Below are 17384 nucleotides of genomic sequence, written 5' to 3'. Positions count from 1 at the left end.
CGTGTAAGAGCTGTGAAGAAACAAGTTGCATTTTAAAAGAGACAGAGAAGGACGAGATCTCTTTATGGGCCTTTAAAGGTAAAAGCTACTCACATAGCTACACCCAGCGAATTCACTATCATGGACAGAACACACACAGCTTCAAGGAAAGTCTCAGAAACAAAAAGGGAAAGATCATCTCTTTTGGGAATGTGGTTATATTATGGTCTACAGTTCTAGCATATGGTGTATTGAGCTCTACTGTGCCAAGTCTGCTTTCCCAGATACAGCACATTTTGTCTGATTTGCTGACACAGTGAGTCACTGGAGTGCCTGGAGTACCAGCTCGAACGCTTTAGGAGGAGTGACTGGGAATCGCCAAGCACAGGACGTGTGTTTGTTTAGGAACAACCTGCTTTAAATAAACTGCTGACTCACCTTGTCACGCAAATGATGCTCTGCAGCCTCAATATTCAAAGGATCGTCAAAATTCAGAAGATCCTGGAAAAGAAACAGAGAACACTATAGGGTTCCCACTCAGTGCAGCATACGAGGAATCCAAAGCCCTAATGAACCAGCTAATAAACAAAGCAAACAAGACCAGCAAGTGTAGTGGCATTCTCTCACTCCCTTGATAGGTATCCTGGCCAGCAAACAAGTTTGATGACTGCAGACCAAATCACAAATCAATTAAAGGACGACAGCAACAGGCCATTCAACCCTCTCTGGCAGCACACCACACACAGCCCTGTGATGCTTCTCTCAGGCAGTGATGCATTTCTACATGAAATATGACAGAGTTTTAAATCAAATTTTGAAAAAACACTTGAAGTTTCAGAGGGTGCAATTCCTGTTGGTTTTTGTTCAAGAGTAAAGTGAACCCTTGAAAAAACCTTGTGAATAGCCTGGTGATAAAGCAAGAAGAACTTCCTGAACGCTGTTCTCCAAAGCAAAGCAATTTAATTCCCTCTGTGAAGAAACTGCATAACCTGGAGCCTGACAAACAGCAAAGTTTTAGTGCAATGGGGAAGGCTGTGCAAAGGCCCCATGAGTTAAGGGCACATGGGGGCAAGTAAGCAGAAATCATCAACATACATCTCAGGTCTGCCAGTTCAACCTCAATAAATATTAGCTTTGGAAGGAGAAAGGGTCTAGTGTTAAAGCCAAAGGAAACCAAGATGCTGATAGACAAGGAATTATGATTAAAGAAATCACATTGGGTCACAATCCCCCCACTCTGCCTGCAGCCCAGATCACTTTCCCTAGTGTCAGGCCAGCCTGTGACAGCAAATGCCACCATTTCACAAGTGTGAAAGGCCTGTGTCATTCTCTGACTCGTTTTTAAGCAGCAAACCTCACGTTTCACTCAAACTAGGACACTAATCCACCTGATTTTCACTTACTTTCTTCAAGAAAACCTCAAAAGAATCTGTGAGACAGTACAATCCAGTGCCAGCTTTTCAAAGCCCAATTATTTATAAGAAGCTGGGTGCGAGTGAAATACAAAAGGCAGGCTTGGAAGCACAGCTCTAACTGGCCATGACAAATCCCCGTGGTCTCTGAACCCTGACCATGGCTCTTTGCAGCTGTTTGCCCAACAGATTATTTTTATGGGCAGTTCTGCTTCTGAAGGCAATTCTTTGTACCTCCAGTGGATTTTGCTTTCTTCCAGTTACTTAGCATGCAGTGGGAGACTAACTGTGAAATGCAATTACTCCTTGTTGTGAAGGCAAATGCTCTCTAATCTTCTAAATCAATCTACCAAAGAAGCTGTTGAAAAAAATAAAGCCTTTGGATATCATAAAAGCTTAGGAGATTGTAGCCAGTCACTGGCTTAGCCTATCCTAGAGGTTTTAGAAACACAGTATGATCCTGGTGATAGTGCTGGGAGCACAGCAACTGTTCTGCCCCTCGGTAGAAGGAAATCCTCTCTAAGAAAACAGGCTGTGGCTAGCAAAGCCCACAGTGATGCTCCCCATCCAAAGCTTTTCAGAGCAACCTCTGTACAGCCTGAAGTGGCTAGAATAATTCTCTCCAAAGACAATGACAAATGTGTTGACCAAGCTGGTGCCTTTCTTTGCTTTCCCCTGACCATCCTACCAGTAGCAATGGCTGTGGAAGGTGACCATAATATGCTGGACCATAATAAAGGCAGCTATACGGCAAAGACTTAATCTCTCTCCACTTCTAGGGCAAAAGCAACTCTTGCATCTTGCCTGCCTCTTGCAACTTCCTGTCCTCTCCAATTTCACATTGCTCCTGTAATTGAGAGGCTCAGGCTTCTCGCTCCTATCAATCTAAGAAAAAACAGGAAATGAGATCCCTCAAAATCATATCCTTTCTGTGACAAGTCAGGGTTTATGCAAATTCTGCAGGTAGGTACCAAGGCCCTTGAACAGAAATGCAAGTGTTTAAAAGAGGAACAAGACTGCAGGCCAGTCGTTAATTCCTAAACATTATTTTTAAAAAATGCAACACCAACATAACTTCTTCTCAGAGCAACATGAATTTCTAATTCCTGCAAACCAGCAGATGTAATTTCATACTATGGAGAAGATCCCAAACAATTTATTACCAAAATATCCCATAACAGCTTTGTAACAAAAAGTAAAACCAAATGTATGAAAAAGCTGGCATTTCAGACCATCTGTATCAGTCCCACAGTTACACAAACAAAAGCCCAAAATGATTTCACACTTGTACAATACCCACTGAAGCCAAAGGAAATAACGACCTTAAGTTTAAGAGGTAACAGATGGGGTTCACATTAGGTGATGCTGAAACCAAACCAGGCAGGGAGGAGGAAAGTGGGGATGCAAAATATTGATTTACTTACAGTAAATAAAGAGTTTAACCCCCAGACGACATCCTGCAAAAGGAAAGCAAGTCAGTTAGGCATGCATTTCAGGGGTTTGGAACACGTCCACGTACTTTTTTCTTCTGTTAGTTCATGAAATAACTGGAAATCAATTGCAGATTACGGGTGTTTTGCTAATTGATCTTTCTGCGTGTACTGGAGCCTTATTCCTGTCGCTTTGCTGCTCAAGGAGCAGAATACTGAATAATACCTTACTATACATCACCAACTGCACTGCTTAGTTCAAATGGTGTGCACAAAACTTAATTAAGGAATACATTTTTAAAATTAAAATTTTGTCAGACATTTGAAACTGTGTCAAGATAAAAGACTTAAGTGTAGTATGAGTATGGAGAAATAGCATTCTTATATAGACATATGTCTCAAGTTGTTTTCCTGCCTTTCAGTATCTGTTTAAACACAGCTGAATGGAGAGGGTTTGCAATTCCTGCAAATGAGAAGCTTTAGGGGAATCTGCCTCCAACTGATGTCATCCAACACAGCTTAGTTTGGGGTGGGCATCTCCAAAAGGGTTCCACTAGCACTGACCCAAGAGTCCAAATCCTCAGAACCTCCAGAGAATCAGAAAACATACAAGATCCAAGTATTACAGAAAGAGACCTAAAAACATTGCCTACCTCAAACTCCAAGGTTCTTTTCTACCTAGAGGAATCATAGAATCCTTTGTTGGAAGAGATCATTAAGATCATCAGGTCCAACCATTAATCCAGCACTGCCAGGGCACCTAAACCATGTCGCTCAGCACCACATCTCCACAGCTTTTCAGTCTGTCCAGGGATGGGGACGCCACCCCTACCCTCAGCAGCCTTGGCCAAGGTTTGACAACCCTTTTGGTGAAGAAAAGACTATTTCCTTTAGCAGCAGCATAATTAAGCTGCCCTACTGCAAAACCCCCCTGAAGTCTGGGCAGTGAGTTCACATCTACCAGACAATTAACTAAGATGAGCACTGCACCTCCTGCCCTCACAGCCTGCTAGCTCTTGACTGCCTACCTGTGGAAACACATTATCTGATTTCCACTAGTGGGAAAAATGCTGTGCATGAATTGTTTCATGGCTAAAATGTACCTTACACAATAAAGATAAAGCCTCAAAGCAAAAACTTTCCATCCATGGCAAAGGAACTTCAATAAACGAGTGCATTTGAGTTTTGTTTTCTGTTCTGGGCCCTCTGCTGAGAGTGGTGGAACACAGAAATCCATATCCCTTAAGAACACTATCCAATTATGCTCTAATGGAAGAGACACAATGTCAGCATTATCTGGACAACAGGCTCTCGCGATCCAATTTTCCTTTGATCTTGCACAACCAACCTACTCAGTTTATCTGCTTTTAATAATGTGAATCTGTCCAGCAAAGCTGATATTGTCAGACAGTGTTTTCAGTTTCAGCATCTTTAAAGGGTGCATTAAGAAGAGTGTGGCCAGCAGGTCAAGGGAGGTTCTCCTCCCCTTCTATTCTGCTCTAGTGACACCACCTCTGGAGTAGTGTATCCACTGTTCCCCAGCTCAAGACAGACAAAGAACTACTGCAGACAGTTCAGCAGAGGCTGCAAGGATGCTGAGGGGACTGCAGTATCTCGTTGAGGAGGAAAGGCTGAGAGACCTGAGGCTGTTTAGCCTGGACAAGAGAAGACTGAGAGGGGATCTTCTCAATACTCATCAATATTTAAAGGGCAAGGGCTCAAAAGGACGGGGCCAGACTCTTGTCAGTGGTGCCCAGCAATGGGACAAGGGACAATGGGCACAAACTGGAACCTAGGAGGCTGCATCTGAGCAGGAGAAAAACCTTCTTTTCTGGGAGGGTGATGGAGCTCTGGACCAGGCTGCCCATAGAGGTTGTGGAGTAACCTTCTCTGGATAGCTTCCAAACCTGCCCGGACATGATTGTGGGTGACCCCCCCTGCTTTAGCAGGGGGGTTGGATGAGATGACCACCAGAGGTCTCTTCCAACCACTACAAGTCTGTCATTCTGTGATCTCCTAACAGCTTCTGAAATCATCAGGTGTGGTAACTCTTTCAACTGTACTCATCACCTTCAGTGGCAGCACAGATACACAAAGTGCAATAAAAGGACCCACCTGAGACACCCAAGAACTGCAGCTACCCTTGCTTTGTAAGGCTGTAGTGCTGAGCAGTTGTCCCTGCTCCAGACAGCTGTACTGTCAGTTCCCTGAAATGGACTATTTCAAACAGCAGATGAGAGTTGTTATTTTACCCTTCAAGTTCTGTGCTTGTTCAACTACAACTACTGTCCTGGAAACTGGGCATAGCAGAGGTTAGCAAAAACACACAAAGGAAACCTGTACTAAGCAATCCTGGGATAAACTATTTGTGCAGTGGTGCTAGTGGAAGGATAAGCCCAAGTCACTGACTAAAGGAAGATTTCAGTGGTGTGGAGAGCCCTCAGCATGGATGCAGCCTGAGGGCTGACTGGTGTGGGCTGTGTGAACAGGGACAGCTCAGAGTGTCTCTGTCATCAGCCAGCCACTCTGCCCCAGCAGATCTCTGACCCCTGAGGGTCAGGAGTTCCTTCCACTGCTGCCCTCAAAGGCTGTATTGTCCTGCAGGGAAGCAGAGTGAATGTCTTGGGGCTGTTAAGAACTTCTTGGGTCTGAGTTTAACCCACTGTGTTTCCCACAACCTTACTAAAGCACAGTAATTTGCTTTCTTTCACTTAGAGGAGCAGGAATAAATTAACTTTTCAAGGGCCATGACCCATACTACATGACAGCAGACTGTGGCTGGAGAACGTGATGCAGAATTATGACACTGAGCATTAAAAAACACCATAAAGAGGTATGAGGAGCTCACAGTCACACACTGGAGTCTGTCCATTTCTAAGTCCTCCCTGAGTGCCAAAACGTCATTCATAGGGTTGCAAACTGTTCACAACTGTTCAACCACTTGGCAACGTGGTTAAAAAGAAACAGACAAAAAAAGAGCAGCTATGTCAGATTGATTCCAAAATCCTGCAGAGCTCACCTCCTCTTTACATTTAACAGAGCTGAAGCCCCCAGCCTCCCTGAGCCTCCCCAACAGAACACTTGCAGATTGTCTCTCCAGACAGAAGAGCTGCTCCAGAGCAAGCAGCAACGAGCCAGGTCTTTCACTCAGAAATGTTGCAACTCAAAATTGATATCAAACTGTTTTCCATTCTGTAAATGCTCATTTGTGAAATTTACCTAAGCAGCCCCCAAATTCTCATTTGCCGAACGCTGTTTTTAAGACTTTGGGACACCTGACTCATTCAGGTTGGTGTTGCACAGAATTCTATCAAAAAAAAAACCAAACCCAATCAAACAACAAAAAAAAAAGAACACTCCAGCAAAAACTCTGTAAGGCTGTGAGTTTCAGAGTGCTTTACATTTTCAGTCATTCTCGACACCAAAGAGCGTAACAAGTTTATTATTATTACTGAATAACTTACGTGTGAAATTCCTAATATAATTTCTGATGTTTCCACCTATTCAAGTGTTATTATTTGCTGGATTCATTTCATACCCATGCAGGGCTGCATTAAAAAAAAAAACTGCTAAATTACTACCAGAGGGCAACACTTTTTATAACGAGTTTGAGGCTAGCCTGGATTTAAATCTATTTAAATTGAGAAGGGGAAGCAAGATGGAACAGATGAGCAAGAGCAAAGCAAATCTTTCATATTTGAAAAACTTGACACTGTTGCATTGCAAAAATAATCACTTTGCATTACTGACTTCAGCAGAGCTGCTTGCTGCATGCAGATAAGCACTTGCCTGAACACTTGCTCCACATTTTCCTGACGAACTAAAAAGGATCTGCAAGCTACCAAAGATCCTGTCAAATTTCACAGTTGAAAAACTTCCATTTTGTTTTAATGTAATAAAGTACCATCCTTGGCTTCAAACACTTACTGAACTTCTGGCTTAAATACTCTGGAAACAGAAAGTTAACCCTATATACATTAATTTTTAAAGGTTATCTTCACAGGTAGCAGCAGAGCAGACATCACCTTAAGATGTTACTAACGCACACCTTTATGCTGCTCCACTTTAAGGAGAGAATCTATTTGCAAAAGGAGAATGAGACATAAGAATTTGCCTATTCTGACAAGGTAATTTCCTTTACAATGCTGCTTTTTGTTTACTTTCTTCTACATCCTTAACACCAAAGCTACAGAATACAAGTACACCCACTACTGGGGGTTAACCTCAGAGCAAAACCAAGGACCTCGAGCTTTTTGTAACCAAACAGCACACTCTGCTCAGGATGGACCCTGCAGAAAAGCTGCAGAACTCCCCAACCCTCTCTGTCTGGTTTCTCCTCTAGCTGTGACCCCTTCCCCTGTCCCTCTCCTCTTCCAGAGGCTTTGCATCAGCACAGATGTCACCCACAAGGTTCGATGCCTTTGGACGCCAGCTACATGTCTCAGTGGTTTTAATTCACATCTACTGTGTTAGTTCGGAGGACTCAAGTATGACACTTGAACTAAAGAGCCAGGGTTCCCAAGCAGAGCAGTGTCTGCTTAAATCCACCCCGCGGGTAAGAGGAAGAGGGCATAATGAAGGGAACTCTGCTCCATGGCACTGTCACCATTTTGAGCTCAAGCATGGGGAAGTGAACACAAGCAAGGCAGAAGATCAACAGACTGTTATAAATAAACTTTTATAATCGCCCCTTTTCATTCCCGAGTATTTTTGTGTTGCATTTGAGTGAAAACTTACATAAAACCCCTGCCCACAGATTTATTTACAGCATGCCAAATGAGGAAAAAAAACCTCTGCCACTGCAGCAATGTTTACAGTTCAAGAGCAATGAATCAAAATCCTAAATACAGGTTTTGAAACAGCCTCTCCTGGGGCTAGAGAGTCTCAAAGCATGGCATTTGTAGGAGGTCCTCATTCAGTTAGTCACCAAATCTTCCTCAGTGGCAGTTCTCACAACCACTTCACAAAGGCAATGCCACTGAAACCAAGTCCCAGACAAGCATTTAGGTGTGCTGGCTGATGTTTGGAACCACCACCACACGTCACTTCTCCTGGAGAGAGAGCCAACACGTAAACTGTAAATTAAGACTTGCCTTTAACAGGCATAGTATATTTAATACATTAATTTAAGCAGAGACCAAGCCAGACAAAAGCAGCTAATGAACTTCCAATCAAAGAAATTTCTTTAGAGATCCAAGAAACATTTCTGATCTAATAGACCAATTAAATTAAAGCTTGTTGCTAAACCATTTTTTATATACAAACAATTTAACCCATTCAGATCAATGAAAGGAGCAGCAGTCATTTGTACAAGCAGATGTCTGAAGCAATTATTTATTTATATTTGTTTTAACAAGTTGAAGCTGTGACTCCATTGTAACAGGTGCCAAGCTTTGTACAGCCCCATTTGGAAGAGGGCTTGAAATTACAGCTGAAAGGTCAGCATGCTGAAAGTCAGCCCACTGTATGGCTGTCTCCTGGGGCAGCTTTCTGCTACACACCAGTTCAAGATGGTTTTCCACTTCCATTCAGCTTCCTCCACCACCTCTTACAAAGAAGCCCAGCTTCCTCCCCTCTTCCCTGCAGCCTGGAAAACCGAATACCTTCATCCCCCAGCCCCACCTTCCCCAGGCTCTGTGGGACAACTTCTTCTGCCTCCACAAACTCTCAGATTTCCCCTCCCCATGGACTAACTACCCATCTGCAACCATTACAACTGAACTGACTGCACAAAAGTTTGTTCAAGGAGTTAAAAACAATTTTTTTAAAAAGCCAGAGATGCATTTCTTAGCTTATGAAAAAAATGCTTCCCTCCAAAACAGTCTTCTCCCAAATAAATTGTTATCTTCTGTGTTTCCTCTCCCTCTCCTGCTCCTCTTCAATCTTGCATATAAAGCTGCTACAGTATCTTGCAAATCTCCTGTAGCAGGTGAAACAGTTTCCACCTGGAATAAGGTGATGAACAGAACATCAGCTTTCTTTAGTCAACCACAAAGGCCATCTGGTTCCCATGTGCTTTCCCAGCTCATCCTTCCCACCCAAACACAACAACAGGAACTTAGAGGGCTTTGGGTAACTTAAATGGCATGAACTGCTCCAGTTAGCAAACACAATAAAAGAAGGAAGGCTGGAAAACGATTTCTTCTGTGCTCAAATAAACTAGGGGGAAGAAAATAGGAACAATTATAGTCTGTTCCTCTCCCAGACCGAGGCAGTTGTGAATTGCCAAGTATGCAGGAGCACTCCACTGAAATCCCTTATTTTTATTACTGACTCCTTGACATTTGTCCCCAAGGTTACTTCAGAGCAAGCAGATAATCTTCCATAAATTGTTCCCTGGGGAATTCTGTGATAGCTTCTTAATGAACTACACTACAGTGAGTGTGAACACTGAAGTGATCACCCTCCGGAGATCAGTCTACTCAACTGATCAAAGCTGACATAAATTGCATATTCAGAAATCAACAATTTGGGGAAAACAAGCATGGTTTAATTAGATTTGCTCATATACTGCACTGTTTTACTGAATTACTCTTTAAAAATGTGCTAGTAATAACAGCTAATGTATTTAAAACAAAAATTTAGCTTTGGCAGAAGGTTTTAAAGAGAGAAAGAGACAATTTTTTGCAAATCTTTTACAAAACAAAAGATTGTAAAAAATAAGATAAAAAATAAAATAATTCCTTAGAAGACTGATAAAATGGATTTATTAAAATCAAAATATAACACAAGGTACCTCTGCAGAAAAACTTCCTGAAGCTTATTTTAAGAAAAACAGAATAACTCCAGATCTACACAGAAGATTGTATTCAGTAGCTTATAACTTCTCTTAAACAAATACTGGGTCTGAAGTTTTTTTGTCTGATCCTTACTCTATTCTTAGAGGTGGAGAAGAAAGGCAAAGAAATTAAAGCAGTAACAGTGGGCATTTAAAGCACTTTAGAGCAAAGGTATTGAAGAGATAAATCTCTGGCACTGCACTTTTCTTTAGGTGACCTCCTTTATGGAGGGAGACATTAGCCAGTGAAAGGTGCCTCGGGATAAAGCTGTGCCTTTTGCAACAGCTACAGGCTGCTCTGCTGTAGGGGTGTATCATGTGGGCATCAGCACCAGGAAGGGATCTAAAGATCAAGATAGTGAACATCATTTTCCAAAACACATCGAAAAGGTGGCTCTGAACTACCAGGAGCTCCTTCAACATGCTGAAGTACTTCTTATATTATGCAAAGAGGCAAACAGTGCCACTCCTTTCATGTTCTCTCACAACCAACAGTTCTCAAGTGGTCCTGACTCTTTTGTTCTCTCTCTTCTACCCCTTTTCCTGGTTCAAGTCCCCTCTCTTTGTACCTGCCTCTACCTTCTGCTGCCACTTCCTATTCTCCTGCTAAATTACTGTTTCTTCTGTACTTGTCCCCTCAGGTTTCACTGCTTCCCTAAAGCCATCTTCTGCAATGCCAACATCCCCTTCAGAATCCCAGGAAATCCCAGGTTTCCCTCCCTCGGGGCCTAAAGCTTCACACTGAATACATGCTGCAAGAAGGTCCAAAGCTCCCTGAGCACCGAGGCCCAGTGGCAGACACAGGCAGAGAATGATGTCAGCACTGCCAAGAAGGATCAGGAAAAACAGAGGACACGAGTCTCACCTCTGTGCCTGGCAGGGTCATGGAGCAGATCCTCCAGAAGTCTCTGCTAAGGGACATGGAAAATGAAGAGGCGATTGGTGATATGGCTTCACCAAGGGCAAACAGTGCCTGTCAAATTTGGTGGCCTTTAACAACAGAGTTACATATCTGGTGGATAGAGGAAGAGCAACAAACATCGTTTACCTAGACCAGTGCAAAGCATTCAACACAGTCCCACATGACATCCCAGCCTCTGAACTGGAGAAACATGGACTTGACAGTTGGAACACTCTGTGGATAATGAACTGGCTGGATGGCTGCACTCAAAGAGTTGTTGTCAATAGCTCAGTCTCCAGGTGGAGACCAGTGACTAGAGGTGTTCCTCAGGGATCAGTACTGGGACTGGTGCTGTTTAACACCTTCGTCAGTGACACGGGTAGCAGCATTGAGAGCAACCTCAGCAAGTTTGTGGACTCACTGAGTCCAAGCTGTGTGGTGCAGCCGGCACGATGTGGGAAAGAGATGCCATCCAGAGGGACCTTGAAAAGCTTGAGAAGTCGACTTCATGAAGTTCAACACGGCCAAGTGCAATCCTGCACCTGGTCAGGGCAATCCCAAGCACAAATACAGGCTGGGTGGAGGATGGATTAAGAGCACCCCTGAAGACTTGAGGGTGCTGCTTGAAGAAAAGCTCAGCGTGAGCCAACAAAGTGCAAATGCAGCTCAGAAGACAACCGAATCCTGGGCTTCAGTGTACCATAAGCAACATGGGCAGCAGGTCAAGGGAGGGGATTCTGCCCCTCTGCTTCACCCTCGCAAGACCCCACCTGGAATACTATGTCCAGCTCCGGAGTTCCCAGCACAAGAAGGATGTGGTCCTGCTTGAGAAGTTCCAGAAGAAGGTCATAGAAATTATTTGAGGGTTTGGAACCCCTCTCCTACAAGGCCAGGCTAGGAGAGCTGGGATTGTTCAGCCTGCGGAAGAAAAGGCTCCAGGAGACCTTATTGCAGCTTTCCAGTATCTGAAGGGGGTATCCAATAAAGCTGAGGAGGGACTTTTTGCAAGGGCTTCTAGTGATAGGACAAGGAAAAATCAGTTCAAACCAGAAAATAATTAGATCAGAAATTAGGAAGAAGTTCTTCACTATGAGTGTGGTGAGACATTGGAACAGCCCACCCAGGGAAGCTGTGGATGCTCTGCGACTGGATGTGTTCAAGATCAGGTTGTACGGGGCTTTGAGGAACCTGGTCTAGAAGGAGGTGTCCTTGCTTGTGGCAGGTGGGTTGGAACTACATGGTCTTTAAGGTCCCATCTAATCCAAACCATTCTACAATTCCATGAGATGACAGAGGAAGCCCCTGCTCTCAAGCCTCAGGGAAGGTTTGATGTTTCATTAAAGAGGATCTGAAACAGATCCTTTAGTTGGGAGCACATAATAAAGCACATATCCTGGCATCATTAACACAGAAGAATTTGGAAAAGAGAAGACCTTAAGCATACTCCTCTCTTTCCTGCAGAAAATGCCTTCAAGGACACATCTACGGATGCACCTTCAACCTGCTTCTCAACCCAGCTGGCAGCAGCAACTCCCTTGTACTTCTCTCACTTCCAACTGCATAAGCACATCACTTTTCTGTACACAGCTTTAGGGTGGCCAGGGAGTAAGACCTTCAGCAGAATTAGGGAGGCATATATAAACATATTTATATTCGAAGGAAAAGAACAGTCTCACTTTCTTCAGCAGTGGCAGTTCGTGGAGCAGCTCTCTGGGTTCTGCTCCTGCTGCACGGACAGGAACAGAGGAGACCTTTGAAGGAGTCCCTGTTATCTGGGACATGAAACAGTTTGCAGCAGATCAGCGCTCCTGCCGCCGCTGGGGACACGCAATGGCTGACAGGTTTGCTTTTCTCACCTTCATAGACTCCTTTGATCAAAACCCACAGTGCTCACTTCACTCTATTTGCTGAAAGGGTGCAACTCTTCAGGGTATAGAAGAGAAGACTAAACACTTGCACCACACTGCTTCTGTTATGCTACAGGTATAGCTCCCGGCTGCTGGGCTGGCCTGTCCCTAACGCTTCTGCTTGCAAGCATGTGTTTTATTTTGTTACTCACTTCGTTGAGTGGGAGAAAGAGTAAAAGCTGTTGGCAGCAGGAGACACTGCCCCATGTGGTCCTGAGAGCCTCCATGCCATCACCACACAGAGCTGGCCCCCTGAGGGCTCTCTGCATGTGGGAGAGGAAGGCAGCTCTGCAAACGAAGAGGATGAGCTGGTGTGACCGTAGAGGGAGCAGGCACAGACCTCCTCACCCACCAACCCTGCAGCCAGCCAAGCACAGCACAGCTGACAAGGTAAGGACGCCCAGAAACTTATTCTGCATGTCTTGCTCCACAGTCAAAAAGGAAGCCCACATGCCTGGGTGCCAGCTTATTCAAGGTGTTCTGGAATAGCTGCTGCAGGGACAGAATTAAGTTCACGCCTCTCCTTCCCTCCCACTGTGCTTCATAAAACCACACAGTACAAAGATTCATTCCAAAACAGGAGCTGAATAAATCAATAGCAGGACAATGTTACCATAATTCTGGCTGAGAAAAATAGCATCAGCAGCAAGAATTAATGAGAACACAGAACATACATTTTTCTCTTCATCCTGAAGACAGTGACAGTTATTGTCTGTTCAAAACACCGCTCTACACTAATTACACACACTTTTGACAGCAGATCTATTTTCCTTAAGATGGTGAATGAAAGTTTTGTGCTTATACTAAAGCTTTTAAAATGACTCAGGTTTATGCTTAAACATTGAGGTAAAAGTAACTGGAAAAATTAAGTCAAGACCCTCCAAATTACTTCTCCACAAGAGATTACAGTATGACATTTGCATGATTTCAAATAAAGTAATTTTACTGCCTGAAGACAACAGCAGAACCAATGCAACAAATAGGGCATATTTTCCCCATTTAGTATGAAATTAACTAAATAAGCAAGGCTCCTAAGGATGAACTCCAAATAGCAATAGTTTATTGAAAATGAGTCTTAATTCTTTTTAGATTAGATAATCTAATAGCACAGACAGTTATTTCTTAACCTAGTATCTGAAGTTAGGGGAAAGGAATTCCTTAAAAAAAAAAAATTGTTTTCATATAAGTGGATATAAAAAGCTGTCTGCATATCTACAGTTTAAGATATTCTTGATGCTTCCTATTCCTGTTCCAGTCTCTCCAGACAGCAGTAACAAAAAAAATATCAAAAAACACTCCTGAAAATATTTCAATAAAGAACTGAAATGCATATACACCTTACCAGGAGACATGAAAATCCCACAGAAAAGAGTTCTCCCATCATCTGAGAGCACATGTCGCTTTATCAGAACAGGGGTACAAAAAAACCAGGACCAAACATTCCTTGTGAGCATTCAGGATACATTTTAAAATACTGGTTTTAACATTACTGTGCTCAGCCTGTCAAAGTTGCACAAGTGTGCTTTGATTATTTTTATGGTTCATAAATCAGTCACTGACCAATTTTCAGTTGTAGTTTGTAAGAGATAATTGCAGAAGGAACAGCTTGACTTGTAGAACCAATTAGGCAATCAAAATACACAGACTGACTTCTGCCTTTATTTTTAAAAAAATCAATCACCCAAGACAATTCCATAGGCAAGTGAAAATAAGCATTGGAGAGGAAGCTGATGAACACTCGGCAGGCCTGTCTTAACCAGGCAGCTGATACTCATGGCAAATAAGGTACAAGGAAGGACATGTTGAGGACTAACAGGAGGTACTGAAGCACTTTTGAGATTTAAATTGGAATTACTGAGGGCGAAGCAGCAGGGTATCAGGGCAAAAGCAATAGCACAGTAGGTATTTAAAAGCTAGTATCTCCAGTGACATAAAAATCTGAGGACAGGCAGGAATTAAAACCATCTATTTGCTTTTTGCCTAGAAAACTTCAGTTTTTGACCGTCACACCTAAAAGCAGCAAAGAAAGTTCAGACAGTCTGAGTAGAAGCCCAGAATAACTTCAGCAGTTCTCAGCTTTATGAATACTGTTTTAGAGAGGTGAGAAGTATGCAATAAAATCATGCAGAACATAACAGAATGGAGACTAGCAGGCAAGTGAGCATCTGTTAGAAAGCACCGCATCAGTTTTTACACAATTCATAGTCTGTGGACCAAACTGCTACCAGAAATTATCTAACCATTTAGGATCAAAGTGTTTTTATGGACAAAGAAAAAGTTTACTGTTGCACAGATGGTGATTTAAAAGGTGTATATAAATTGTTTTAAAACATTAACCTAACAATGAGCTGTTTCAGGATTAAAGCCCAACTTTCTTCATAACCTGATTTGGAAAGCCTCTAATACAGGAATTCAGATTTACCACTTTCTTTAGTGCCTTCACTAGTACCCAGGCTGCTTGTTAACAGTGGTCCATGGAAACTTGTTCAGTAGCAGGAGTAAGTGGAAAACAGGTAATGCTCTGCACTTAGTAACTTAAAGAGAACTCATAATCATGGATGAGAAGACACCGAGTGCAACAATATGCGAGAAAATAAAATTTGAGTTAGCTTCCACCCACCCACCCCCACTCAAGAATTCTCTACACTGTTAAAATATATCAGATAACTTTTATGGAGTATTTAGAAGACTTTCAATTTTATTTTGGAAATTTAAAAGGCCTAATTTAAATGCCTCTTCAAGTTTCTACCCATTTGATACTAAAGTGTTAAAAAGGTCACAGCAGTTTATATTGAAGGATTTTTCATGTAAGAGCTCTGCTGCCACCACAAGGATTCAGAACATGAGACACAATCTAAAGCTTCTAAAGCTTATACCCTCCAAAAGGTTAATAAACAGATAACACAAGCGCAGGCAGCAGCATACAGTAGAAGTTGTTTTTGTGTTACCTACTTGAATGGTTTTACCAATGCACTCAGAATGGCTGCCTTAGGCATGCCCACCAATTTTGTGACAGAAATACAGTAAGTACATCCCCATCCTCAACTTAAAGCTTTTAGCAGCGTTTTAGAGCGCTTTATTGGACAAATTTGGATACTATTCCTCCAGAAAACCAGGCTGCCTTCATATTATTGGTGAGTGGAATATGAGACGCTGACTTTTGTGATCAGATACTGTACACAACCTGCAAATTCACACGCTGCTCCACTTGTGGAGCCCGGCAGGTTCACTGAACCCGTGTCCAGGCACCAGAAACCAAGGGCTCCGGAAGGCTGGACTCCAGGGTGCAGGGGCTGTGTCAGGAGTTGGAAGTCACCTGGGTCACCTCTCATGGCTCCCACCCGCCACCAGTAACTCACTGGTTCATGTAATTCTGGGGTCTACAGTTCACACGTCCCTACCACAGCTATTAACACGCACTGACAAACGACTTGACTGTGTGGCCATCCTGTCAATAAACCAGCACAACCCAGTATTTTCCACCTCAGAACCATGTGTAGCCTGGAATCTAAGCACTTGGAAACTCGTCTTATTTTTTTGTGATGATATTTCGAATCACATGAAGTAACAAGATGACAAGTGAGAGAATTCTTACTGAAACTCATTTACTTAAAATGGAGATTCCGAACACAAAAAGGAATGAAAACTTTGCAATCTGGATTTTTTTTTTTTTATAAAGCCATAAAATATGAGCTTGCAGTTGTGGTGCTTCAATGCCCATGAGGAAAAAACAAAATCCAAGGGGGATGCTGGGTTTTATTTTTTTTTTCCTTTCAAATTTAAGCTACGATGTCATTTTCCCTTGCTGAATCTTCCATTTCAACACCCACAAGGCTCCTGGATTCTTCTGTTTGGAGTTCTAGATGGGGTTTTTCTGTCTTTAACTTATTAGAAGGTAAAAACACCCTAAAATGGTTCCTAATATTCAATAATTTGAGTCTCCTGGTAGGTGAGGTTCCAGGATGTTTAATCTATGAAATGAATCACATGCAATTAGCAAACTGATGCAGGAATAAAATGGAAAAGAAGCTTGATACTCATCTTCCATCATCAGTGAGGGCAGGAAGTTATGAATATGTAATGTAACAGTCAATCCCACCCACAGTCTTAACATGCAGCAGTATTTTAAACTCTGTAAGAAAGATACCATGAACAAAGCTAGGAGAGGAGATAAAAGTATATGTGCACTCTTGTCCAACTGCAACATTGGTGTACTCATTTTCTAATGGTTGAAGCTTAAAGTTTCTAGTCCAAAAGACTTTCTCAGGGAATGAAATACAAGGACAGGAACAATACCAGATAACTTAATTACCCAGTCAGTGCCTTGATTTCACCTAATATGAAACAGAAGAGGTGAAACAAAATACTAACTTACAAAAAAAAAACCCAACACGAACAGGGAAAAAGTGTTTAAGAAAACCCATAAAACCACACACACTGATTGCATTTCACTTTTCAGCAAGTCAGATGCTCACAAAGAGAATTTAGAGAGGAAAGTCACAGATTTCACTTATAGTGCCAAAAAGGAAATCTATTATTAAATAGAACTTGTTTCCAATTTGCCTTCTGAAAAAGAAACAAACACCCGACATGTTCCCTTTATTGACCTAAAGTAGCCAGTGTTCTTTCAGAACCAGCTCTGGCAGGGTCCCTTGTAACACCAAAAGGGCAACTACTGCTCAGCACTCTGCAAGACTCTCCTGGGAGCAAGGTCACAAAACAGTAAATAGACAACCGACCACCTCCTGTAGCAAGATAAGAACAGTCACTGCACTGAAGCACACGTCCTTTGTGACAATCTAAGAGTGCTTCACACAAGAACGGTGATTCTGAATTTTCTAACACTGCCCAGTTGTGGTGGGACCAACCTCTGAAGTCATTCTGCAATCTGGCAGTGGCACAACTACCAGCAGTTTTACAGGGGCCATATATCACATTTATATTTTAGTGACTCGGGTAAAATGACATTTGAGGCAA

The 17384-nt window shown here is 42.6% G+C and overlaps 1 protein-coding gene across 1 annotated transcript in view; it reads right to left on the bottom strand.

Moving 5' to 3' along the window:
• Window positions 1-417: 417 nt before the first annotated feature.
• LOC103774704 (NEDD8-conjugating enzyme UBE2F) overlaps window positions 418-17384 on the bottom strand; it is a gene marked incomplete at both ends in the record, with an annotated part of 41822 nt that continues 24855 nt past the window's right edge. Inside the window, 2 exons of the mRNA XM_008942126.1 lie at window positions 418-480; window positions 2816-2848. Coding sequence (XP_008940374.1) covers window positions 418-480; window positions 2816-2848 — 96 coding nt within the window. The remainder of the gene's footprint in view (window positions 481-2815; window positions 2849-17384) is intronic.

This window comes from Merops nubicus, unplaced genomic scaffold (genome assembly GCF_000691845.1).
Source record: "Merops nubicus isolate BGI_N331 unplaced genomic scaffold, ASM69184v1 scaffold4186, whole genome shotgun sequence".
Taxonomy (NCBI): domain Eukaryota; kingdom Metazoa; phylum Chordata; class Aves; order Coraciiformes; family Meropidae; genus Merops; species Merops nubicus.
This window is presented reverse-complemented; position numbering and strand designations above follow the sequence as displayed.